Consider the following 25987-nt stretch of genomic DNA (forward strand, 5'->3'; position numbering starts at 1 on the left):
TAGGAAAACAAGTTGCGCATCACCGCAACTTTTGGGGGGGGAGGAGACTTGAGGAAAAACAACCTGGAAAATGTCTGATTTCTCTTGGTGAATCAGAACAAGGGGAAAAAAAAACCAACAACAAATGTTTTCAATGGCCACACATAAAAGATGGTACCCCTTTTTGTTAATTGACAGCTGTTCCCATTTATAACATGGTTGTGTGGGCTACTACAGGAAATGGCATTTGTACATGTACACATGTTCAAACTACATGTATACATGCAGTTTAAAATGTTAACCCTAGTCTTGCGGCTGTTGTTAATAACTACGGTACATGTAATTCTCTGGGGCTCCATCGTAGCTAATAGTGTGCAGCGACTCTGTGGCATATTGCACTTCATCAATGGGACTTATGTATTACATGTAGCTTATGGTGGATGAGTTTCGTACTCTGAGGGGCTGCTATGCATGGGAAGCCATGCATTATTCAGGTGTAATCGGGATCTACTCTGTCTCTTCTTCTGCAGGTCCCACCCTCATCCAGTTTGTCTCCAACTCTCCTGTCCCTCCACCCCTGCACACAGTGCAGACGGGACATGGGCCGGTCTCCATGCCGACCGGCGTGTCCAACGTGCCGGTCGTCACGGCGCCGATGGGGATTGCCCTGCAGCCCTCTGTGCAAGACGCTGTGGTCGGTGACCTACAACAGCAGCAACAGCAGCAGCAGCAACCGCCCCAGCAGCAGCAGCAGCCGCCACCCCAGCAAGGCATGTACACCACTTGTCCGCCGGCGCTTTCGCCCCCGCAGATCTATCCCGCCCTCTACTCTCCCAATGGGGGCGGGGCTGGGGGTGGCATGGGCGGAGTCTACCCCCACCTGATGGGGTATCCGAACCCTGGTATGCACCACCACGTGCAGCCCCACGTTGCGTCGTCGGTGCCCGCTCACTCGGCGGTGCCGCCCAACTCGGGCGTGCCTGTCCCACCTCACCATCATGTCAATATTCATCGATACCATCCTGTTCCACCTCATGGCCAGCACAACTCACAACAGCAGCAACAGCAGCAGCAGCAGCAGTGTAATATGCCAGACCATTCACATATCCAAGGTAAGGTGCTAGACCATGGGCATGGTTTCATTTGCATGCATTGGTAGTCAGGTACCTCACATACCCACATGTCCTCCTCAGATCCTCTCATAAACAGTATTTTTTGTTTCGTCTCCATGCACAATGACATTTGTACGGCTATGTCTGAATCAACTGGCTATGACTTAAAGTGACACACGTATCAGTAGGAAGTAGCTTCCACAGCGGCGTATTATTTCGGACTGCAGCTACATGTACATTGTAGGACATTCGATTGCAGCTCAAGTTATTACAGACTTGTCCGCAGACATTAGAATAAAAAAAAGGAATTTTCTTTTCGGTGTTCAAGCTTCCCAGGGACACGACAACTCTGTTTTTACCAGAGCACGTTGTACAGAACCATTGCATTTCATTCCGATGCAGCATCTAGCTTTCAAGTCATCCTCTGCTTGACGTTTGAAAGCCCATCACGCATTCGTGCACACGCACACACACACAAGTGTGTATTTGCCTGCAACTGGGGACCCCCTATTGTTCCTCTTTTGTTTGTACTTTAACTTTTTTAGAAGACCACCCATATGTTTTGTACACAGTTGTCAATCGGGGACCCTCTGTCAATCGGGGACCTTATTGTCCGCTATTGTTCAGGGTCCCCAATTGAATGCAGAAGCAAACTCACGCACACACATTTTCCCACAAGATGTCCTGGATGTCCTTATCTTGCAGACTTATCGATTCACAAATCTTTGGCTGTCCATTGGATTGGCTCACATTCCGGAACCTCACTTTGCCTTCCATTAAAGACATACCAGTGATGTGTGCTCGCATCTCGCAATCTTGGCCTTGCGGTCATTGCTCCTAGTTCTGCTGTGTTTAAAAAAAACGCAAGATGCGTATTGCATCACGTTTGTCGACATGTATGCATACATGTAATTTATTTTCTTGGTCAAAAGTCTGGAAGGGCCAGTAATTTTTTTTGTCCTTTGTATTAAGCATACAGACTTGCTCAGCACAGAAAAATATCTGCTTAGCAGGACTAGGCTACCAGTCACAAAATTCATGGGTGTGTATTGCTTTTGTGGCTGGTTCCCAGCTGATACTGGTATTTGCGTAGTACACAGATTGGCTTAGCAGACAGTTATGCTTCCATGTACACATGCAGTAACAAGTCTGCGTGCTAAGCATGAACCAGCTGGGAGCCAATCACAAGAAATGCACAATACATGTATGTGACATTTTGTGCAGTAACGTAACATGTACTTGTGCTAAGCAAATAGTTTGTGTGCTTAGCACTTTCCAGGGCCAGGGCTCTCGTTCTCATTTAAACTGGTTCCTTGGTAGCTGGTGGTGTTACAGAAATTGAAAGATTGGAAACATTCGCTCTGGTTACATATACATTTATGTATTTTCTGCAAGCCCTTTTTTATCTGAAGAGGATCCATACCGGTACTTAAAAAGAAAAGAGTATGCCACTAAAACTAGTACATGTAGCGATCAACAGAGGACGAGGATAAACAGTATACAGCATGAAAGCTGATTTCATGGCCTTTCTAATATTGATGTGGCAACATGCAGTTTGCCAGCATCTGACATACCGGGGTACCCTTTGCCAGCATCTGACATACCCTTTGCCAGGATCTGACATACCCTTTGCCAGCATCTGACATACCCTTTGCCAGCATCTGACATACCCTTTGCCAGCATCTGACATACCCTTTGCCAGCATCTCACATACCCTTCGCCAGCATCTGACATACCTTTTGCCAGCATCTCACATACCCTTTGCCAGCATCTCACATACCCTTTGCCAGCATCTCACATATTGTACCCTGGTATCATGTATGCCAGGTCTCGCAGAGCTTGTTATGCTCTCTTCAGGCCAGCCTGTTCAAGAGTGATTGAGTGATTTTACACTCTTCCCTACTCAAATGCTTCCTTTCCTTCCCCTGTTAACATTTGGCGATAACTTTTTTCAATTTGGTTTTTCCAACTCCAGATCCTCAACAGAGACCGCCGATGCGCTCGCGGTCGCGTGACGACAGGACAGACAAGCAGCGTGAAAAGCTCCAGAAGAAGCTGCGGGACAGGCAGGAGAAGAACCCCAGCTACATCCCCAGCCCCCAGACCTCCCCCCGTGGGGGTGGGGGCGGGGGTGGGGGTGGGGGCAGCAGCCCTTACATTGGGGGTGGGGGTGGAGGCGGTGGAGGGTACAGCCCCTCAGTGTTGAAGATGGAGAATGGTGCTAACAGCAGGCAGGGCAACGGCCGGAAGAAACGGCACAGCGGGGGAGGCAGCCAGAGGATAGACGAGAACGAAGGTAAAGTGAAGAATCATTTCCATCCCAAACCCTTCATTGAAATCTCTTCTGTATAAGATTGGGATGAGTACATTCTCGTGAGAATGAGTATTAAGAGTGCCCCCAAAAAAGGACTTGAGTACAAGGTCAACTAGTACGAGTTCAACAAGAACTACCCGGTACAGTGTACACCACCGACCAGTCGCAAGAACGACTGGTTAATAACAATTTTCCAGGTAACTGCTTTTGCACTGGTTTGGTGAAATTTTGCTTTGAAACTGATGTAAAGGAAATTGGCCCTTGGTGTTTGCAGATGTTGGTTCTGGACTGCAGATGACCTGTTTGTTATTATGTATACTTCATGTGTGACACGTGATGCCCAGTGTTATCCTATCATAATATGCTGTCACCTGCATGTAGCTGCATAAGCTTGGATTTGGGAGACATTTTAGAAAAATGAACCGTAACTTCAAGGCCAGTCATCTCTGGGGGGTGGGAATAAAATTAATGATAAACAGATGTGCGGGTGGTGTTCATTGAAGATATTTTGTAAAGTAAACAAAAAAAGGCACTGAAAATCTGCTTATCAATGCTTTGACCGCAGTCTATCATTATCTTCGAGAGGCGTGTGTGACATACACGTACATGTATTATGGTAAATGTTCGGCGTCAAATATCACGAGAAATGTCTCTCTGCTCCAATGCAAGACGGTACTTATGAAAAATGTCTGGATGTGACTCACCACTGTGAGGTGACTGTTGTTTTGTTGGGGGAGGAGGGAACAGGTTTTTACCAAATCCCTCCATCAAAAAGTGGGATGGGGGGTGTCTTGAAAAAATTACCCTGTAGGTTGATAGACTTGACCTTTTGGGGCAGGATTAACATTCCTAGTTGACTGGGATACCATGTGCTCTCCTTTGGCCTCCTTGCAGGTGAATGGATATGGCAGTTCAAAGGAAATGTGATCTTGGATCCAAATTTAGAACGGTTCCTCGTGGGGCCTTGTCACGAACCCATGCACCCCTTGCATGGGTGTTGTTTATGCCCCTATAGTAATGGTTGGCAGCTTTGTGGTGAGAGGCGTCCACACAAATCAATCCCAAGGACCAGGTTTAGTTACTGGTTGTCTCGGCCTCTTGTTCTTGGGCTGGGGATTTGGCCCAGGCAGTCTGCTTGACTTTTTATCAATGATTCAGTGGCCCGGCATTGACACTTTGGAATGTGGTATCGAGGGCGTTACCTGAACCTGAACCATTAGGAGAAGGTGGTGATTGGGAACATATACCGGTACAGCTGGAACGCATGTTCCAAATGGGTCTTGACCCACATTTTGTCAGGTCCAGCCCCATCCTCTCATTCATTGGCTTCGGTTTTCACTAAAAGAAATCTGCGGTTTAAATCAGACTGGGATCTTTGCATTTTTTTTAAGTGAAAGGATGGAAATTGCAGAGCTCATGATGTGACCAATGTGGCCTAGTGCATCCTGTTTGGGTTTGCGTTCCTTGCTGTGGGAAAACGGTCCAGAAGCTGATGTTATTGCCACTTGTCTGTCGATGGCCTCGTGCACGGTCTCATTCTCGCAACCCGGCCCACTGCTTTCCTTGTTGGCCCAGTTTGGCCACCTTGTGTTCTGTGGCTATCTTTCTGTTGCGTTTCATCAGCTTTTCTGGCTGCCCATCCATTCTACTCGCCAGTGGGCCATTTTTCCCACAAGTCCGTTTTGGCCACCAGGCCACTATTGCCACTTTTCCCAAACCACCTGTGGGTTCTGCCCACCAGCCTGAGTTTGGCCGCTCTTCAGTTCATTGCCCAACCCGTTTTGGCCAGCCGTTTTTCAGATTTCCACGTTGGAATTCCTGCCACTAGTCTGTTTGGGCCTTGTTTGTGAGGACTGTGCCACTTGTTCTCTCTTCGTGGACTAGTATCGACCACATTTCCTCTAAGTTAGATTTGATATTTTGGGTTGCCCCAGTATCACTAGCTTTGCCATCAGCAAAGATGCCCTTCAGTTCAGATGCATTCTGCGCATGTACATGTACATATGTATGCATAGATTAGCCACGGCCGTACATGTATATAAATAAAATCTGGACTCGCAATGCCCTTAATCAGCTTACAGAGAACATTGAATCCACTAGTGGCTATTTTACTGAGCCGAATACAAAGCTTGCCTGGCAACGCCCGCCTTCGTTCTCCCTGGCGTCAATAGAAGCGAGCCAACCTGCGCATTTGTATTCAGCTTGGTAGAATGGCCCAAGATTGGCTTCTGTTTCATACAAAGGCGTTGCAAGTCCAGGTTTTTTAAATATACATGTACGTCTGTGAGATTTGCAGACAACATCACCAGCACCCAGCACTCCTCCCAGATGTAAGCAAGCACGTCTGACCCCTTGCTTATGTCAGCACAAATTCTTCCAAAATAGGATCACCATCTGGTTTGCCCCTGGTGGGCCCTTGCTCTACCATGAACAAGAAATACCCATTAATAAAAGAGAAAAGGAAGGAAAAAAGTTACATGTACAGAAACTGCCCATGTGGGGGAAAAAAAGAAAAAATTGTACTTCGGATGTTTTGTGTACCGGTATACATGTAAGTTAGTTGAATTATTGGAGGACTCCATATTTTGAGAACCATATTAAAGGCACTTCAATTGCTGGTAACGTACATGTGCATGAAGTACATCACATGCGTAAATTACCGGCATGCTGTACACATGCATTGCTTCCATCCTATTAGCACGCCAATTTTACATGTGCATGCCACCGACTGTCATGGGCCCTTGACTTCAATGCAATTTTGAAATGTCAGGCTTGTAATCTGTAAAGGTCAATTTTGGAAGTTTCTTTTATGTATACTCATATCCGGTGGTGCACAAGATGCACCATGGATTTCTTTTCTGGACGACTCCATCTTTCCATATGGTAAGCACCAGGGCTTGGCTACAAACAGCTGTCGGTAATTACCAAATGCCTTCACAATGTTGCCCACAAGACCACTGTTTTCAAGAAATATCTTTCTTTCAAATTTAAACATGGAAAATGGAAATTTTTTAGATTTTTTTTCCCCAAAATAAAGCCATCTAGGATACCAGAAGGCCGCCTACCAGCACATTACTATTCATCCCTAGTGGTTCCCGATGTTATGGAAAAACACTGGTGGCAATTCGGATGGTGTCATGGAAAGTCAAGGAAATGGGGTGTGCCGTGTGGTAAGCCATTGGATGCTTACTGGAATTTCCCCAGAATGTACATGAATTATGTATGTTGACCAATACGGCACACTTCTACCGGCAGGGACATGTTTAAAGGATATGAAGCAACTACTGGTGCATGTATTGTACGTGTACATGTACTGTATGTGCTGTAGATAATTAACCCTTGCTGTGTTGCACCGTCAGTTGTACTTCAGTTGACAGTGCTGTAGTACTCACTCTCACACTCATAAATACTCGTACTCAAGAATTCTACAGTTTATAAATGTACTGGACAACTACATGTATAGGCATACTGCTGTACTAGCGGTACTCATGCTTGAAAGTCATACCTGAACACTGGTACATGTACTCATTCTCACACTCACAAATACTCGTACTCAAGAATTTTTACTTGTGAAATGTACTGGACAACTATAAGCATACTGCTGTACTACCAGTACTCATGCTTGAAAGTCATACCTGAACACTCATACTCGTACTCACTCGCATGGGAATGTATTCGACCATAACACTGCATCAATTTACCGTACATAGAAACTATGTACCTCAGAAATCAGCCCAGCTTGCCGTGGGAAAAAAAAAATCCCACCTTGAAAGGTATTTTTCATTTTCTTTAGACATACGGGTGTTATGGAAAGATTTGTGAGTTCCTGGTATGTAAACACACTGCACAATAAGTAAGCAAGAAATTTTCAGAACATCTCAGAAGAGACATTTGCAGACATTCACTTAGCAAAACAAAAATGGAACCCCCGCCCCCAAAACCCTACACATACATGTATGAGATGACACTCCTCATCCCACATGGTTCCCCTCCCTCGAAGATGAACTGTAAACAACAGACCAGCTGGACTCGGCGATCCTCGTGGCTGGCTGAAATTATTATCGGCATGCCGTACCAGTAGTTCTAATTATTATTTTTTTTTGTCCAATACAGATGTAATGTGTTGGGGGTGCTTGGGAGAATTACGGTATTTTTACACCCCCACCTTTTCAGCCCCACCTCAGTTCTGTCTTTAGTTAAATGTCAAATGCATGCATTGTTTCTTGGCCCCTGCCTGGCACTGTGGCCTACGTGTGCGATGATGAATCTCAAACAGAATAATGACTTTCCTGCCATATGGTAGGCCAGCGACAGCCGTCGCCGCCGCCCCCGTAGTGTGCTTTGCCCATTAGCTCGGTATGTGCTGAAATGCTAGTACTGCGCTGGCGGATATATCCCAGGGCAGGTATTGCAGAATATGCCCCAGTACAGAAGAACCACCTTTACTGTAGTGTGCAGTACATGTACTTTTGCCACTTCCACATGTACGTACATGTACACCGTGCATGTCCATGTACCAGACCCCTATCTAGCACACTTATCACAGAACTTAGACAGTGGAATTTTCTGAACATTTTACTGGGAAGAGAGGAGGAAAATAAGTTTCATTTTGTTCATCTCCAATGTGTCTGCTCACGAATGCTGTTGAATCCACTTCCCATTTTGGGCAGTGATTTATGCTATATACATGTACATTGTATGATATGCCGGTATGGTACTACACAAGTGAAGATTAACAAGATGCCGTAATAAATACATGCTTAAGGGATGGTTGAAAACGCCCTTGTAAATGGTGCTAATGTGGTTGACAGACTAAAATAAGGTTGTTTTTGTGGCATTGCTTGCAAATTCCTGTTTCTGTTCTGAGCAGTATTGAAATTAAATACGCTGTTTTTACCATGCAAGTGCTAAAAATAATACTTAGGTTTGGCACTGTACTGTACATGTATGTACAAAACAAGCCAGTTTAATTGCAGAGATCAACTTGATTTTCTTGGTTTGATAGCCCGAGACAACACTCAGAAGGGAAGAAGTCAAACTCCTCGGGTCGTGGGGGAGGGGATGTGCCAACATAGCCTCCAGGAGAGCCAGCTTTTTCCGCTGTCTGTCACTTTCGATAAAAACAGAGGGGAGAAAACAAGTTTGATATAATAGTCGGAGTTCACGCCCCCTGGCAGGGGATCAGCATTCCTCGGCTGGGCCCAGTCCAGCCCGTGTTTTGAATATTTAATAGCAGGGTGCATTTTAAGTTTCATCTATTTGAAGTCAAGAGACACAAAAACGAGAGAAGAGGACACGTCCGTAAAGGGAAGTGATGAAAGTCGAATGCATGTGCTCTGCCACGAGTTTCTCCATCGGTGTGCCATTTCTTTGAATTTGGGAACTGGGAAGTTGGAGGAACACTGATAGTAGGGCTGTTGACTCAAGAGACTACTCCAATCCATCCAGTGATGCACATATTGCTTCCATGCCGGTGATGAAGTGGTGCTTCAATAAAAAACAAAAACAAAATCATCCCAAAGAAAAGGTTTCCAGCAGGAAAGCAGCAAGGTCTCCCCTCCCTCCCCACCCTCAGAGTGCAAAGACTTGGCACCGTTTGACGCCCTCTCCTGCGACCCCTGTAACCCCCCCCCTTGGCATACCCGTAGGCCGGCTTCTGTCAACAGGAGGTCCTGTTCATTCCAATGGCAACAAGTGCCTCTGATAAGAAACGAAGAGGAGACCAAACACTCCTCTCATGAACTGGAATTTAGGTGGAGCTTTTTTTTTTTGTATACCGTTTGTGGACTGCTTTACATTCTTACAAGATAGCAAAGTCATTACAATGCTGCACATTTGCTTTACAAGCAACTGGAAATGGTCGCAGAATTGTGGGAATTCATCACTTATCTAAATACCAATTACCGGTAACACACTACAATAATGGATCTGTCCCATGAAATATGCACATAGGGCAGGCGCAAGCGCGTTACTACCACTGGTTGGGAAAGTTGCTTCAATCTATGAGGTAACAATACAAATCTCCATGCGTGTGCGAAGCTATGAGCTCACATGCATGTACCGGGGTACACGCCGTTTCTGTACCAGTACGCATGTACCGTAGTTTGACATGAGTGCCAGACTTAAAGCAAGGAATTGTTACTTTCCGACCTTGCGACTCTGAAAACTTCACACAGTTTTGAGAAGAGCATGCTGAAGTATCTGATTGACCCTCAACGCATCAGGTTATATTTATTTACACCAGTTCTCCTACAGGGCCGACAGTGTTGACAGTTGCGCTTGCCAACCAGTGGTCATAGTGGGCATGCGTCCGTCTACTTCGTATTTCGTATGTAAGATCTATTGTTACGATTAGGATCTCAGACTGGCTCAAGTCACTGACTCATAGAATGATTGCGACTTTAGGCTTAACCTGATGTTGGGTTGATTGGGATTGAATTGAAGTCTATGAAAAGACAGGTGAATTAATCCCTTCTATGGTACGGTGTAACAGAAAAGTATAGACCACTTTCATTTTGCGCACGACTTACATGTGCATGGACAGCCAAAGTTTGCAGAAATATCACCTTTTGGTTTTTTATGATTTTACCTCAGATTCGTTTAAAATGGACATTTGTCCCATTAATTTTTAAATAAAGTCGGATTTTCATTTAGTATTTAGTAGTACATGCGTTATAATATGGTGTTCCGATAGCTGCGTGGGATTTTTCACACTTTATGATTTATTCTTTTACCATTGTGCCCACAGTGATCCGGTCATAGTTTAAGCAGCAGCTTTTAGGAAAAACATGACCCTGACGTAAGACCAGCAGACCCTGTTTTACGCTGTACATCCAGATTCAAGGCTGTGGCTGCACAGGACTGGTACCTGTGTTCAATGCCCATGTACAATGTACATGTACATGGGCAGGTGGCTGGAACAGCTGTCAGTGTCAACATAATGTATGTGCATAGAGAAGGACATGTAAGTGTAACTATACCTTACGTGTACAGTTACATACATGTGCCCACATATAATGGCGCTTGCACATATCAGGCCTACCCTTGTATGCATGTACATGTACCGTATGTAAATGTACACTATACGTGTACATGCCAGCCTCTGTGCGGTACATTAACATATACTTGTGAGGAATGTTGTGCATAATGTTTCCATCTGCACTGTTCTGCCTTGCAGCGCTCTTGACTTTGTAGCAGAACTCCCCTTAGCCAGTTTAAACATGTGCATGTACAGTATGTAGTCAACCGTGCAGTACACGATGATCATAACAGACTTCCAGTATAAGTGTGGATGTACACATGTGTACGACATGTGTAGGCAGTGCGGCCTTTAGCATGGGCAGTTCATCCTTAAGGCAGCATGGGCGTGCGGTAATTGGACTGGCAACTCCATACGTTTTGATTTTGCAAGATGCAGATTTCATTCGTGCCCCTTGTGAATGTTCTCACAATCACGCGCAGGTTGATATTGGAGTGGCACAGTGACAAACGCATTGATTACAGTGTTAGCGTAATTACTGTACTGTGCTTGTGTTCCCGCCGCTCACGGATGATAGATCAAATTGATCGCTTCTGCCAAATTTATTTTTTTTTTACTGGCAGTTCCACACCGGTTCACTGCCTTCTAAACACAGGAATAGAGGAGTTGGCTCTATGATGTAATGATAGCCTTCTGTGCATACACACACCCATACATACATTAGATACACACCTGTGAACACCATACATGTACATGTACATGTAAATGTTGGGCAATCTCATTGCTCGGTGGGTCCTTATAAAGAGTACACGAAACACAATCAATCAAGTTTAGGTGTGAGTCGTCGAGCAAAGTGGGCTGTGTTTGAGTACATTTTTAATGGAATTTTATGGGTGGAAGTGAGTACATCCATGTACATGCATGAAATTTCGACCTTTGGATTTAGTTGCGTAACACAATAAGTCTGGAATTTCTCCTGGCAGTTTCGATTACCTCCACTTGTGTGTACTGCACATCACCCCATTAATTAATTAATATCTGACATACTGTACGTGTACATGAACAAACATACCGGGTACCAGTACATGTGCATTATCCACCCTGACTTGAAGTGCGCCTTCACCGGTGAAAGAAGGACAGCCTGGTAGGAAGTTTTCTAGCCGGGTTCTTGTACACGTTTGGTGTGCATGCGAAGACCATACATTCCAGAATAAATTTTGCACGTACTCACCGTGCTCCACATCAAACGTGCCTAAACTTGCACGTAACCTTGCAGTGAGTTCTTGCCTGAGGACTGTCAGTTTATTTTCAAAACGGGCCCTCGTTTGTTCCCCACTCGCAGCGGATACTATATAGCTCAGCATTAGAGTTTGCAGCTGTCATTTGTCATTCTTACCGTATGGCAAATGCTTACAAACTTTGGCCGCAATCCTGAGCAGTGCATAATTAACAGTGAATTACGCAATGTGTAAATAATCAGTGTGCCCCTGGTATCTTGTCCAGGAAAAGCATGACAGAGGACAACCTCATTCACTGGTTTATCCAAAGTGTTACAACTGAGTTCGGATGCCCCATTTTCAAGACAATGGTGTTCAGTCATGCATGACAGGAGGGATACCATCAAGGTATCATTAGAAAGAATACTGCTTCTACTTTTCGGAGATCTTTATACATTATAATCATATCTCATGGTTTGGGCATATTAACCCCTTTCCTCAGGGTTTGTTATTTTCTGGGACACCCTGTATATGCTTGTCAATATACATGTACATGTACGCTCTACACATACAACCTTGTTCTCGATGACGTTAGGCACATACCTGTATGTATGCACATGTATGGAGGACCTGCACAGGACATGCTAATGATCACTGTGGTTTTTGGCATAGTTTGAATTCAGGGGAATAAAACATGATTTATTCAGTCTGGTCCATCGAGTAAATCATCCCGGGAAGGAGTGTTGGGGTTATTTAGAAGCTGTTCTGAGGAATTGAGGTAAATTTCTTTCCATGCCCACGGGTACATGTACAGTACATGCACATGTTAAATTGCAGGTTTTTCTGCCCTCTTCACTGTAGTAGGGAAATATACATGTAGGTACCGGTAACACTTCCCAGATTCATGTACATGTACATAATAGATGGACATGTTGTCTTTGCATATGGGTAATGGGTAATGTCTTTCCCCTAGTTAAGAACAGGTTGTAAAAAATCACTGTCAAGGAATTGTACTGGCACATTCAAGTGTACTGGTTGCAGGTATATACAATTGCCTCACGAGTATTGACTAAGGTACATGTACATGCATTATCCCTGTGTTGGAGATTTAAAAAAAAGAAAACCTGTTAAATAAGGCATATCATTTTTCAGTTTTGGCTGCGTGTCTGTGACTGCTGCGTCATTTTGAGTCTCCCAAGCTTGAGCGTGCAGACAAAAGTACCGGTACCTGTAGATAATGACATCTGCCGCTTTGCATCACTGCACCTGCGGGGGGGGGGGAGACTCCCCGAACATACGGCCTGCCGGATGCCACAAACAATGCGAAGTGGGGCCAGAGCTAAAGTAAGCTGCCGTGGGGAAAGGTGCTCGCTCTATTAATCTCTGACCATCTCCCGTGGGTGAGCTCTCTCAGTCGTGCCAGCCGGCGTGCCATCAACAGGCCATGACTGAGCTGTGGCCACCAAAGCGTTTCTCGGCTGATGAGCCTGGCCTTATTGCTCCTCTCCCTCATCCTTTAACCTCAGCGAACCTATTGAGGGGCCCAGAGATGACTAGAGTGGTCCTGCCGCATGTAGGTTGCAGCCGTGGATGGCTGTACGTTTCCTTCGAGGGGCATTGTCCTTGGTTGCTATTGTCTCACAGCAGTGATGGTGGTTGGCGAGTAAAGTGCATTTTGAAGTATGTGCAGCCGATTACGCGAAGTGAGCCTGCAGGTTGGCCCCCCCCCCCCAGCGTGGTGTTTGGAAGAGTACTGATGAGATGCTCCCACTTGCAACTCACTTGATAGTTTGTCCAGATGGAGGAGAGCTCAGGAGGAACCTGCCCCTTGTGGCCGGTGGCCCTCTGCCGCAGTTGGTCCTGTTGTGGCTGGCGGCCAGTCTCCCGTTGTGGCTATATTGCCATCTGTGGCTTGTACATGCACTGTACATGTACCAGTAGGTCTACCGAGGTCACCATGTTGTAGTGGCTACCCATCTGTGGTGGCTGGTGGCTACATCATGTACATGTATGCACCTGTCTTTGTTGGCCACCTTATTACTGCGATCACAGTGTATTTTGTATGCCCTTGATGGCCATGGCTGTTCTAGGGCCCTCTTTGTATTGTGGCCAACCTGTCTGTTTTTTTCCCATTAGGTCTTTTTTATCTTTAAAAAAAAATTACGTGCATATACAGTACATGTACATGAACATTACTTGCACCTTGGTATATGTAATTTTGTTCTTTCCAAGAAGTGTCCAAAATTAAAGGTTTTTTTTTTATAACTACTCTCTAGCACAGTTAATTATCTCATTAGAAAAGCTAGTGTCATTTTTCAAATACATACATGTACATATGTATTTTACACAATATGCATAATTAATATTTACTTACATGAAATTTTCAAAATGCAGTGTACCTGTGTGTCAGTAAGGTTCACCCAAGTTTTTTGAGCGTGAGATTTGGATGACACGCCGAAGCTTTTGGCCGTGCAGATCCATGCCATTCAGCCCGTAGGCCCTCATGCACAAAGCTGGTAAAAGAGAACAATGCAAGGGGCAGAGCTGCTCTCCTCAAGACACTGAGAAATGCGGGTGAGGAGTGTCGCGCGGCCGGTTGCCACGGTAATGCTTAGTCCGCCTGGAGCAGCAGACAGCTGACCCCTCAGCTCTGAGGATGTGCCCCCCTTCGGGGAAGAGAAAGGAGGAGGAGAGAGAAAAAAAATTTTTTTTTTCTTCAGCTTCTTGGTAATGTGATTAAGGCAGGTGTGTTTTCTACAGAGACAGTCTCAGAGGACTTGTGCAGACATGTCTTCATACTGCATCACCTTTCTGCGCACGTCAGTGTACGATACCATGATGTTATGCTCACTCGATCACAGTTCGAACCCTCACATGGAGGTGAATGGTTGAAGGCCAACATTTTGTGATTTGTAATTGACAGTGTTTTTGTGTGTTCATGTGCACTGTAACTAGAAACACTTGTCCGTTTGCATCTCGTTTCACAAGAAAAGGTTCCCTCGGCCCCTTTGGTATGAGTTTGCTGCGAATGGCATCCACCGTTAGTGTAAGGCGAATTGACAGAAGACGCGCGTGTACATTTTGCGATCATTACACTTACATTCTTCAGCAAATCAACTTCTAAAATCTCAGTCACTGAACTATTACACTTGAAACTGTCCATCCGATTACTGCATTGCCTGATATTAAAACGGAAATTCTGCCGTGCAGTAATTGGACTTGTACTCCTCTACAAATCCACTTGTCCTCCCATCACAGTACACCCAGTCTCTCCAAAAACACGGCCTCCACGACAACAGAAACCCAAACCCAATCTGCAGTGAACAGGCTGGTGGGGGCTGTGCAGGGGACTCCCAGAAGCTTAGCAGGGGGGTTTTTCCTCTTTTTTTTAGACATTTCTGTGATCTGGTTGTGGTGTGCCACATATATCCCAGGAATGTCAATGTCAGTCGGCTGGATGTTGTCATCGGGCTAGACAATGCATCAGGTTTTTTAAGGTCAACTACCTGCTATTTGGTAAACACACTGAAGTACATAGTGCATGTTTCTAGACCTTTGGCAGTGGGTATTTATTGCCCCTGTGGTTTTTAACAAGCATATGGCTGGTATTTTTTTTGGGGGGGGGTTGGAGACATAGAGGAAGAAGGATTCCTGACATGGTCTGTGAAGAGAATTGAAACCAATGAATGCAGTAGGTCAAGTGTGAAATTGCCCAAAGGAGGGGAGTTTTATTGATAGCGTGCATGAACGAAAGAGAGCGTTCTCTATACCTAACAATGACACCCAGCTAGAGTCGCACATCCTACCTTACATCTAGATACATGGGCGTGCTGGTGTGCGGGGCTAAGTTTTAACCTCGCCAATGTGGTGCGGGCTGTACTGCCAGTCTCTTTTTTCACTAGTATTCAAATTTTTGTTGCTTCTTGTGATGGGACTCTTGCACTCAGAGCCCATACATGTACATGGTCACAACAATTCCCGCCGTTTCCCCACACCCACTCCCCAAAGGTTTATAAGGTATACATGTATAACAGACCTTTCTTTGCCCCTTGAATCTCTAAATGTAGCAGTCAATTTCTGACCCTTTAGTTGGTAAGAGCTTTGTTGGTAGTTTACGAACCTCAGTGAGGGTTATTGTTTCCTTTTGTGGGTTTTCATTGCTTTTTTCATCCTGTTCGTTTGGTCAGCCACCAACACATTGAAACTTAAAAGACTCTTAAGTTGCAGTGGTGCATGTAAGTGAGTTGTTTTACTTTCCAGGTCATATCTGTAACAGGTGGAAATGGTGGAGTGAGGCAGGAGATATACGTGTACAGTGCAGTATTTACATGAACCTAGTGCCATTTCACTGACTGAGGGGTTTGTTCTCGTTGTTCTGCTACTTTCAGAAGATCCCCATGTGAAGAAACTCCGCGACATTCTCTCCAACATCCAACCGCCCGACGTCTACAACCGGATGCCCCGTTCAGTCAGCGTCAGATGGTCCCTGCCCCAGGTGCATTCGGGGAATGTGGACTGCTGTACCGAGGATGACGTTGACCTGTCATCTACCCGCTTCGAGCTGGTCCTGTCGGAACGCAATAGGAGCGGCTCATCCAAAACATTTTACTGGTAAGTTTTTCCCCTGGTATTGTATTTCATTCTGTCGATCGACCCACTCAGTTTTGTGCATTTTGCTTTGAAGCGTCAGTTCTATCCGCCCTGAGCTGAAGTGCACCCCCCACCCCCCGGCAAAAGAAAGACAGATGGTACTAAGTTTTCCCTCTTGGTTCTTGCCTGTGTTTGGCGTGCACGCAAAGACCATATATTCCAGACTAAAATTTGTGCATACTCAGCGTACTCCGCGTCATACATGCATGATCTTGGTGCACCTGTGAGGTGAGTTGGTACAAGAGGACTGTCAGTTTCATTTCAAAGCACTCCCTCTTTTGCTCTTTTTCGGAGCGGATAGAGTGCTCCCAAAGGATGCAGTTTAGTCTTGATTCAAGTCTCCAAAGTGGCCAGTGGCTTGGTGCTGTGGAGAGGTTTGTGTTGCAGATGTCCTGGGGCAGTTTTTCCCCTGGTATTATAGTTCAGGCAGTCCGTCGATTCTCTCAGTGTTGCTCATGTTGTTATGAAGAGTCCGTCCAGTCGGGGTGCCACCAAAGGATCCAGTTCAGACTTGATTCAAGTCTCTACAGTGCCAATGGCTTAATGCTATGCAGAAGCTTGTGTTGCTGACGTTCTTGGGCAGTTTTTCCCCTGTGTTTTGGCTTACAAAGTCCATGAATTGGCTCAGTGCTGCACATTCTGCTATGAAGAACCACTTCTATACTGTAATGTCAATGCCGTGCTTCCAAATGGTCAAGTTTAGTCTTGATTCAAGTCTCCAAAGGGGTTAGTGGCTTGGCGCTGTGGAGAGGTTTGTGCTGCTGATGCCCCTGGGAAAGAAGTTTCATTGTATTGGTTATTTTTCATTGAGGGGCAGAAAGTCTGCCACCGCCTGTTGCAGCATAACTCACAGTTGTTGAAAAAGGATGCAGCATTCATGAATAGACCGATAGTGCCTGTTAAGCAAATATCAGCAAATTTCAGCAAATAAGTAGCAAATATCGACAGAGACGGAGTCCTCCCACAGCAATGTGCACTTCAAGTGTAGTTTGCAAAAAATAGAGACGAGTTTTGGTATAGTACTCAGCACATCAATTGCCCAAGTACCGGTACTCTACCGACCGTTGGCTTCAGTTTGGGTATTAAATGACACATGTATGACATCCTTTACAATGAGAGGACCCCATGTTTGTCGATCTGTGATACCCATTGCTGGTCACATAACTTAACGGGGCACAGTTTGTCTGTTCTGTTCACTGCGAAATAAATGGCCATGCCAAAGCTTTCAATACAAGTAAGTAAGTCCTACACAGAATGGAGTCCTGCCAAGTTTCTCCCACATTCAAGGTCCCCGCACAATAGCAGGTACCGGCATCACTTGCAAACTCACCGTCCTCTGCCTCGTTGCCAAGTTGCCTCTTTATGCTGAAAGGGGAAGGAGGTCCATCTCCACCACTCGCGCTGTATCACGGCACGACCCTGTTTGAAGTCCAAACTAATGGTATTTGCACGGTCCCACTGCCCCTGCTGGCTGTAGTTGTGATGGGCTTTATTCCCAAGGGTAGCAACAATTTGGAGGGGAGGGGGGCACTTGAAACCTGGACGAGGATGGTTCTCGATGCCATTTTGCCTAATGCTATAAACTGCATAAGTGTGCTACCAACGTGTTGGTACATGTACCGGGTATCTCATCGGTGCCGTCATCATTTTGTGTTGATTGGGAAGACCTACCGGGTACCGGTGGTTCATGTAGTTTGTGTGTTTCTGCTTGTCTCCATATAATTATTGGAAGACCAGTCTGCATAACTGGAACTTCTACATGTATTCCTTTGTTGATCTTAATCGTCTGGGGTGTGTGGAAGATGTTGACAAATCCATATTGTCTTCCACAAGGACAGCTCACAAGTCAGTCATACGTCAGGGGGGTTTTGTTTTTTGACAGTTTCTGCTCTGACTTGGTTCAATGAGGTTGACACTGAGTTAGGTTTGATAACTTCCATGTTGAATGTACTGGCACTTTGGACGTTTTCTCATTACACTGGTTTCAATCCAATAATAATCAAAAGCAGCATCCCATATCTGGCCTGTTAGAAATCAAACAAACAAAGAAACAAACCATTCTGTTACATTCTTTGCGGAAAAAAGGATGGACCGTGTTTTAGGGGGGGTTCCCCGCCCCAGAAACAGACTCACTGTACAAACAGGACAAGCTGTATCTGCCTATTTCCTGTGCCAACTATGTGCTGCACCAACTACGTGCTCAGCTGGGAACCGGGAAGTCATACACCCACCATGCCAGGCAGGCTGACGTAAAGCGGGGCAGAAGGCAGTGGAAATAGACGGTGACTAAGTGTCACATGTTTGTGAGTTGCGGCAGCTATGTAGGTACATGTACCTTGACCCAGAGAATCCTTGTCTCCAGACTGTGATGTCTAAAGGAACATTTCCTCTTTGGTGCAGACCGTGCAGTTTGCATTTGTTATATCTTTGTATTTCACACGTGCCCTTAAGTTTCCAGTCATTCTAAAAACAGATCAGAACTTGTGCATTACTGGTACATTTTTACATAGAAAGCTCACCTGGGAAGGGAAAATTCGCTTCACGCCTTTTCTCTTCCGAAAGGAATTAGTTTTTCATTTTACATACTGTGAACAATTTTCCAACAGTAGGAAGACGATTTTATATGTTTACAGATTTTCACACAAGTGGAAATTTACTGAGGAAAGATATTCATAGAGTTTCTCTCTAGTGGAAAAAGATTTTTACTATTTCCACTAGTGGGTAAAGCATTTGCATAGATTTTCACAAACTTGGGAAAGGATTTTTGTTAAACACACTTTCACAGAAGTGGGACAGATTTTCAAAGTCACATGTAGGAAAATATTTTTGCAGATTTATCCACAAGTGAGAATTATTTCCATGCTTGTTCACACTAGATGGAAATTACTGCACGCCCGGTGACAGTTTTTTAACGAAAATGTCCATTCCAATTCACAGTGTTGACTTTCAAATACAATGTAGCCCCCAACCATTTGCAGAATGTGCTTTAAGCCAATTCCAGGAGATTTCAAAAAGTTCTTGGAAGAAAAAAGAAGGCTTTTAAAAAGTAAATCACCACATCAGTCTCTACGTGTAAGCATGTGTGGTTGAACCATGTTATTTTTGATGGTGTCACGACATGTTAGTTTGGTGTAATAAGATGGGAAAATTACTAGTCCAGCCACTTCAAGGAGTTTGTTTACAAGAATGGCAGTGGGTTTTTGCCAGAAACCTAGAACTCAATTTGTACAATGGTGTCAGGTTGGTATGTACTTGAACCTGAAGGTGACAGGTATTAACCTGAGGGGTCTGGCTCCTGGAAAAACTTCAGAACGTCCTTGAGTCTACAGATTCTTGGCCAGGACTTAAAATGCTTTGTTGGGGCAGGAAGTGTTGTGTTACCCCGATTTTTCAAGGAACCTGCACGTTCAAGGACCCAGACTTGGGCAGGCATGGACATACAAGTCTGTTGGACACCGGCGAAGCGATTTTTCGGGTTTCCATGTCTTTAACCCTAACCCCAAAGCATATTGTTTGGCTAACAGGACTCAGTACTCCAAAATACTATGTAGAAGTCTGAGCCTGAAGGATCTATGGGTAGCCCTATAAATTACAACTTATGACTAGGGCAGTTCCATTGTTACTCGTATAAAACAATAAAGTCATGCAAGCATAGTGCCAGAGCACTGTGTGGTACATTGTCTTATCTATTGTATTTTATGGCTTCAGAGAACAATAAGGTCATGTCCTCATACAAGTGACAGCGCTGTTTGCTACATTTTACTACTAAGTAGTAAATTTTAGTATTATGTCGGGTTAGGGTTAAGAAGAAATGCCGTGAATGTTGGTGTAGAATATAGCCTAGTCAAGATTGAGTGGCAAGTTGTAAGTGTCCCTTTGAACACAAGTTTTCTCAAGTTGCTGATGCTGATTCTCCCCTCCCCTCCCCTCCCCCGGATGCCAATTTGGACTCTGTGTCCGTCCCATGCTTCAAATTATGGCAGCTTGCACGGCGATGTTCAGTCAAGGCGAATGTTGATGCCCCATTTTACATGTAAATGTTGACCAAATCCCCATTTATGCAGAAACAGTCTTCAAAGCGATTGATTTTCTGGCCAAGATGAAACCCACCGGTAGACCCCCACATATTGAAACAAATTCCAACTCTGTCGTGCTGCCTGGTCTCTCCAAATTGAAATGGCCTGAGTCAAGTTTACGTGCTGTGGAAATGCATGAGTATGCAGCACATGTAAATCCAGGATGGTTGGGACAAGTACATGTGCAGGGTTTGAAAACTGATGGGCTGCAGCCAAAGAACCATACAATTCTTGACAAAATTGTTAGGACGTGTGTCAATAGCCATGTACCCTTTCCGGGTCCCCCCTCTCCTCTGGTCAATTTTGTCATCTCTAGCTGGAGCGCATACCGTACATTGAGACCCAACATTGAGCGGGGGGCCAGGGGATGGGTAGCCCGACGAGATTTAGCCGAGATTGTAGTCATGACAGTGTCATCAAAGCGCGTCAGTTTTGCTGCCACAGAGCATCTCCACTAAAAGCAAAAGGTTTCCAGTCCTGTGTAAAAGCGAGATAATGAAGTCACTTTACTGCTCTCTGCGTCGTCTCCCTCATTCCCTCCCCCCCCGTCCCCTGATGTGTCGGGCCCAGGCCCACTTGTCTGGCTGTGCTAATGCCTCAAATTAATCAAATGTAGTTGGCTAATTGCATTCCAAGGTGAGTCGCCGCCTGCTGAACACGCTGGGCAGAGGTCTTCCTCCTCTGATTATCTTCCCAGGCAAATCACCATGAGAAATTTATGCAAATAGTGATGATGTCAGAGCATCACCTGATCCCCACCCAACACCCAACAGTCTACCCCCACCCCCTAAAATTTCTAATTATGAAGCCAGGATCTTTTTTCAAGTATTTTGTCACAGTAAATGAGCTGTAGGCAGGCATGCAACTTTTCCTCAGATCAGCTGATTTCCTCGTTTTTCACTTCACGCTGGTCCCATTAGGAATTGAGAAACACTTTACAAAATGTTGGAAATATTGGAGTTTCCTCGTGATGGTGGTTGTGTAAGTAACCTTGAGTGCATTTATGTATACAAACTGATCCAGTTGTCTTTAGAAAGTGATAAACTCTCATCCCAAGGAGTACACGTATGTTTGGAATAGAATTTAAAAGTCAAAATTCATTACTTATATGCAACTTCTGTTTCGCATCATTTGTTTTTTCAAGCAAGAATGATCATATTTAGGGTTTTCAACAATTTGCCACCCTTGTGCCCGACTCGTTCCTTGTCTCCCTCAAATTGAAAATTCTCTGCAAATGCTTTTTTTTTTTATTTTGAAGGAGGGATTCGTTCGATATCGGAAGGGGCCGTGGTAAATGGATAGCAGATACTGGCAAGGTCAGAATGCTTGTCTGCCCGTCCTGTAACACAGTCATTTTCTATCTGTCTTATCTCATGGCCAAGACTTCATCGTTGCATTACGAGGACTTTCGAATTGCATTGTCTGAATGCGTATTCAATCCCCTGGGATGCATTGAAGCCTGCTCAGGAAGAGTGCTTATCTTTTCTTACTTTTTCATGTTGAAAAAAAAAAAGGGAAGGGCCGGTTAATGTTGAGAAGGTATTTACAGTGTGGAATTGAATACATGAAACTGAATGTATGCCCAAGCCTGTCATACAGTATGAAGTCATGATTTCTGAAAGATGTTGCGCGCCAAGGTAACACTTATTGCATGGTCAAATGGTCCTGCACTTCAGGAGCTCAAAGTTGAATGTTGAAATTGACATGAGATGGTGGTTCTCATTTCCTTAGTTTCCCAAAGTTGAGTGTAGAATAGCTCTGATGTACACGGCATGAATCTGCAGTGAGATGCTTACAGTCCTCAACAGGTGTAAGGAGTGTCGGTGCGTGGAAGCGCTTGCGCTTGCGTGCCTGCCTGGCCTGCCTGGCCTGCCTTTGTATTCAAATAATGCACTTGTGTCTCCAGTCACTGGAGTGTGGGTCAAGGAAGATGTCTAGGTGTCAGGGGAAGCAGTTAGAGGCTGTGCATCGGTGCCATCAGTCACGTAGCAATTTGCAGACCCGGAGATCAATCGAGTCAGCTTTCTGACACTGCGAAACCATTATGATCTACATCTACATGTAGTTCCTGTGGGTTATGGTGGGAATGAGCAGCATGGAGTTACATGTAGCTGGCGGATTCTAGGTGCCAGACTGTTTCTGGTTGGGCCTGCATACGGTGCCTGTTTCTGGGTGGAAGGAACAAAGATGGCTCCAGCATTATGTAGAAAGAGTGTTGGGCACAGTTACATGTACATTAAGTGTAGTGAGGAAAGCCCTTGGTTTGTTTGTTCCCAAACTCTGGAAACTCTTGTACACCCTTTAAGATCAAGAAAAGAAGATCTACATGTACAAACAACAGAAATTGTTCCTGGATGTCCAAAGTCTAGGTTTCCAGTATTTATTCTGCTGGTGTGATGCTACTGTAGTAGCCCAATTTTGAAATGAAGGAATTGCTGTCGCTGTCTAGCACCGCACAGCACCATCCTTCCTTGGTGTTTGGGAGAACAAAAATAAAAAGGAAGAAAGGGCATGGGGTCTCTGACATGACAAACTGTAGAGGAACTGGTTATTGTATACAAATAGACCAGGGTTTACTGGGAGTTATTTGCCTTGCCAGTTGTGTGTACATATAGGCCATGGGTCATGAGGCGTTTTTTTTTGTTTTTAACTGCAAAACAGAAAGTTTTGTTTGCTTGGTATGTTTATGATCAAAATTCATTGTAAGGCCAGCTTAAGCTGGGGTGAACCTCACGTGACTTTTTTTTTGGGGGGGGGGCTGTTGTACAATGCCTGAATATACCCGTGTCATCTGATTGGTTCATTGTACCGGTAAATCATGTAAGCTAAGTAATTTGGTATAATCCATTGAAAATGGGGGTGGGGGTTAGACGCTAACAGTAGACATAGCCATCACTCTGGAAGCCCATTTCAGACACTGGAGTAAGGCAGATTGGCCTTGAACTGCACTGTCACAAGCACGAACTGGTTGACTTTTGGCTGGTAACCTTTGTTTGATAAGCAATTACTGTAGTTTTCCATGCTCAACGAAGCTTACCTGCCTGGTAGCTCTTTGGATGTTGCCCACCTTCCTTGAAAAGGGATTAGCAGGGAGTCAACAAGGCGGGCTTGTGGAATTGACCAACAGGACCTGAGGGGGTAGACAGTACTGTCTTGGAAAGATGTGGGTTTTCTTGGCAGGCCCAGTGCATGTTTTTTTTATGGGGGGTGGTGGAGGGGGGGTGGTTTTCAGTGCTGGGTAGGGCTAGTCTCTTATCAGCAACCAGAGGAGGCAGGCCCGGGCGACTCGTAATCTTTTGGAGTTTTGCACACCGGGTAGGGCATTGGTTGGGTTCCACTAGATATAGCTTATCAGGTCTCTCATTGTCAGGAATTCAGTGAAGTACAGAGCCAAGACCCAATTACGGCATTCAGAGGGGTGGGTCGGTGCCACAGGGTGCCGATTTGTGTACACCATAGAACCCCCCCCCAAAAAAAGAGGTCATTCTGAAGGTTCAAGGGATCATGGCTTTGATCTATGAAGCCCAGGTCCAGTTTTGCCTCAGGGACATCTAAGGTAGGGATGGGGAGGCCACAGTCATGCCTGATATTCAGAAGGAGAAATTCCCAGTATTAGGCCTAAAAAATAGTTTATCTATTGTCAGACTGATGTTCTGGAATTGATGTGGCGACACAGCTTTTCTTTTTTCCCCCTTTCTTCTCCATGGTTGGATTGTAGAGACATTTGCAGACACACGCTGTCGAGTCATGGGACTAGACCAGCTTTATTATGCTGATAAGCTGACAACAAACAACTTTGTATAGCATAGTCTGCTGTCGTTGTTCAACACCAATCTTGTCGGGATCATATCGCCCTGAGTGACAGAACTGCTGGCAAAATGTTGAGGCAGTGTGGCAGTAGAGGGCACTGATGCAGCTCTCACACAGGAAAAAAAAAATTGTCGCGCATGCTTGAAATCGACGCACGCTGACCAGAGACGAAAAAGTCTCTTTTTTCGGCTTTAGCCATCCTTGGTGTCCTGAATTCCTTAGGTTAAGTCCAGGACACAAGTCTCCAAACATTCATCTTTTATTGTTCAAGTAAGGTGTTCATTACACTCAAGCACGCTCACAGAATGTTGGCATTAAGTTCCTGTAAATTGCCCCCAAAATCTGAGTTTAAGGGGGGTCTTTGTATGTGATGGCCCCATCATTTTCATTAAGACTAAGACCGTCAGTGTTTAGGAGTCCTTGGAAGCAGATGGCGCCATTGCAATAAAGTAAACAAATGAAATGAATGAAGGAAGTTCCTAATTTATTTTTAAAGAATGATTTCTTGGTGTTTTGGAATGGAGTCAGTGACAGTGAATCTCACTTTAGAGCCCAAGTTTTGAGTCACAATCACTGGCAATTGTCACTTGAGTGTGATTCCACATTGGCCAGATTGGTTTCAAATTGCACCTTACACAAGTCGGGAGCAAACTCTGCTGAGAATTTCCGACGGGCATTGGTGCACATTGGGGAACTTCAACCTGCTCCGGGATCAATTTTGCCGAGGCTCACCTTCCTCTCTCAGTGTTGATAAATTGCCAAAGTAGTTAATGGCCAGACCCTGATTGGCTTCTCAGGGTTCAGCCCACGGGCAGGCGGTTACACAAGGTTGCAGAGGGAGTTCGCAGGTGGGCCGAGAGACAATACAGTGCTTGACGTAGGTGGGGGTTGTTTTTAAGGATGTTTAACCTAGGAGCAGCATTCAAACAGGCGTGATTGCAGCACCGTGATAATAACTTAACAGTTTGTTTGCTTCCGGTACTTCAGGCAGCATTGTACATGTATATGTGTCCTCCTAGCTCCCATGGGCCCACGTCTGGAAAATCATATTGGAAGTGTAGAATTTAGGACTGGTGGGGTTAAGGTCCGTGCTCTAAAACATTCCAAACTCTGAATATCTGCTCAACTCTTTGGGTTTTCTGATCTTCCAGATGTGGCAAGATCATTCCCCTCTAGGCTCTACTTGAACATGGCTCTAGTGAACCCGTCCCTAATTAAAACTCTCAAATGCCTTGTTGCCAACAGATACCCTGTGAACATGATACCCGAGTATGGAGAAAAATATTTATTTTTAAGAGCCACCCACTTGCTGTGTCAACTGAGAGTGGTGTCAAAGTGTAGACACCAGCACACATGTGGTTGATGGATTAGAAATTGAGGTACCCCTGTGAATTTTTTTTGGGGGGGGGGCGGGTGGGAGGGGGGCTTGAGTGTGCCCAAGCTACATGTAAGACCCATTGTAATGGAGGCTTGATCCTTAAATTACTCTTCTCATGCTGTTTGAGTTTCTGATTTGTGCTGATGCTCTTGGGGGAGTCTTTGGGAGTGACCTAGCTTTTTCCAAAAATCCTGTTTAAAGTGCCAGATGCATTCCAGTGAGTGGCACAAAGCCTTCTAAACCTTTGGGTCTCACACAAGCTGGGGATCTGCTTCATCTTAGCTACAGTATAAACTCTGGCTGATCATCGGAACTGTAAATATCCACATGCGCATATGGTGCATGCAGTGGAAAGTGAGCAAGTGCAGACCAGGGGTTTTTTGGGGGAGAGGGGAGAAGGGTTGTGAGCTGCGCTAGATGGCCTGATCTTATTAAGACAGGGATGGCAGGGGGTGAAATTATTTAGGATGCG

At 45.1% G+C, this 25987-nt stretch overlaps 1 protein-coding gene across 4 annotated transcripts in view; it reads left to right on the forward strand.

Annotated features, from left to right (window-relative positions):
- The window catches only part of LOC110977831 (fibronectin type-III domain-containing protein 3A-like), a 99231-nt gene that overhangs the window by 42098 nt on the left and 31146 nt on the right, over window positions 1-25987 (forward strand). For 2 of the 4 annotated variants that reach the window (XM_022232298.2, XM_087145399.1), the window contains exons 3-5: window positions 510-1091; window positions 3067-3387; window positions 15990-16212. In XM_022232298.2, coding sequence (XP_022087990.2) covers window positions 510-1091; window positions 3067-3387; window positions 15990-16212 — 1126 coding nt within the window. The remainder of the gene's footprint in view (window positions 1-509; window positions 1092-3066; window positions 3388-15989; window positions 16213-25987) is intronic. The other 2 variants (XM_087145400.1, XM_087145401.1) reach the window with 2 other exon arrangements.

This window comes from Acanthaster planci, linkage group LG14, assembly GCF_054643075.1.
Source record: "Acanthaster planci isolate LZ-2023a linkage group LG14, COTS_SCS, whole genome shotgun sequence".
Lineage (NCBI taxonomy): Eukaryota > Metazoa > Echinodermata > Asteroidea > Valvatida > Acanthasteridae > Acanthaster > Acanthaster planci.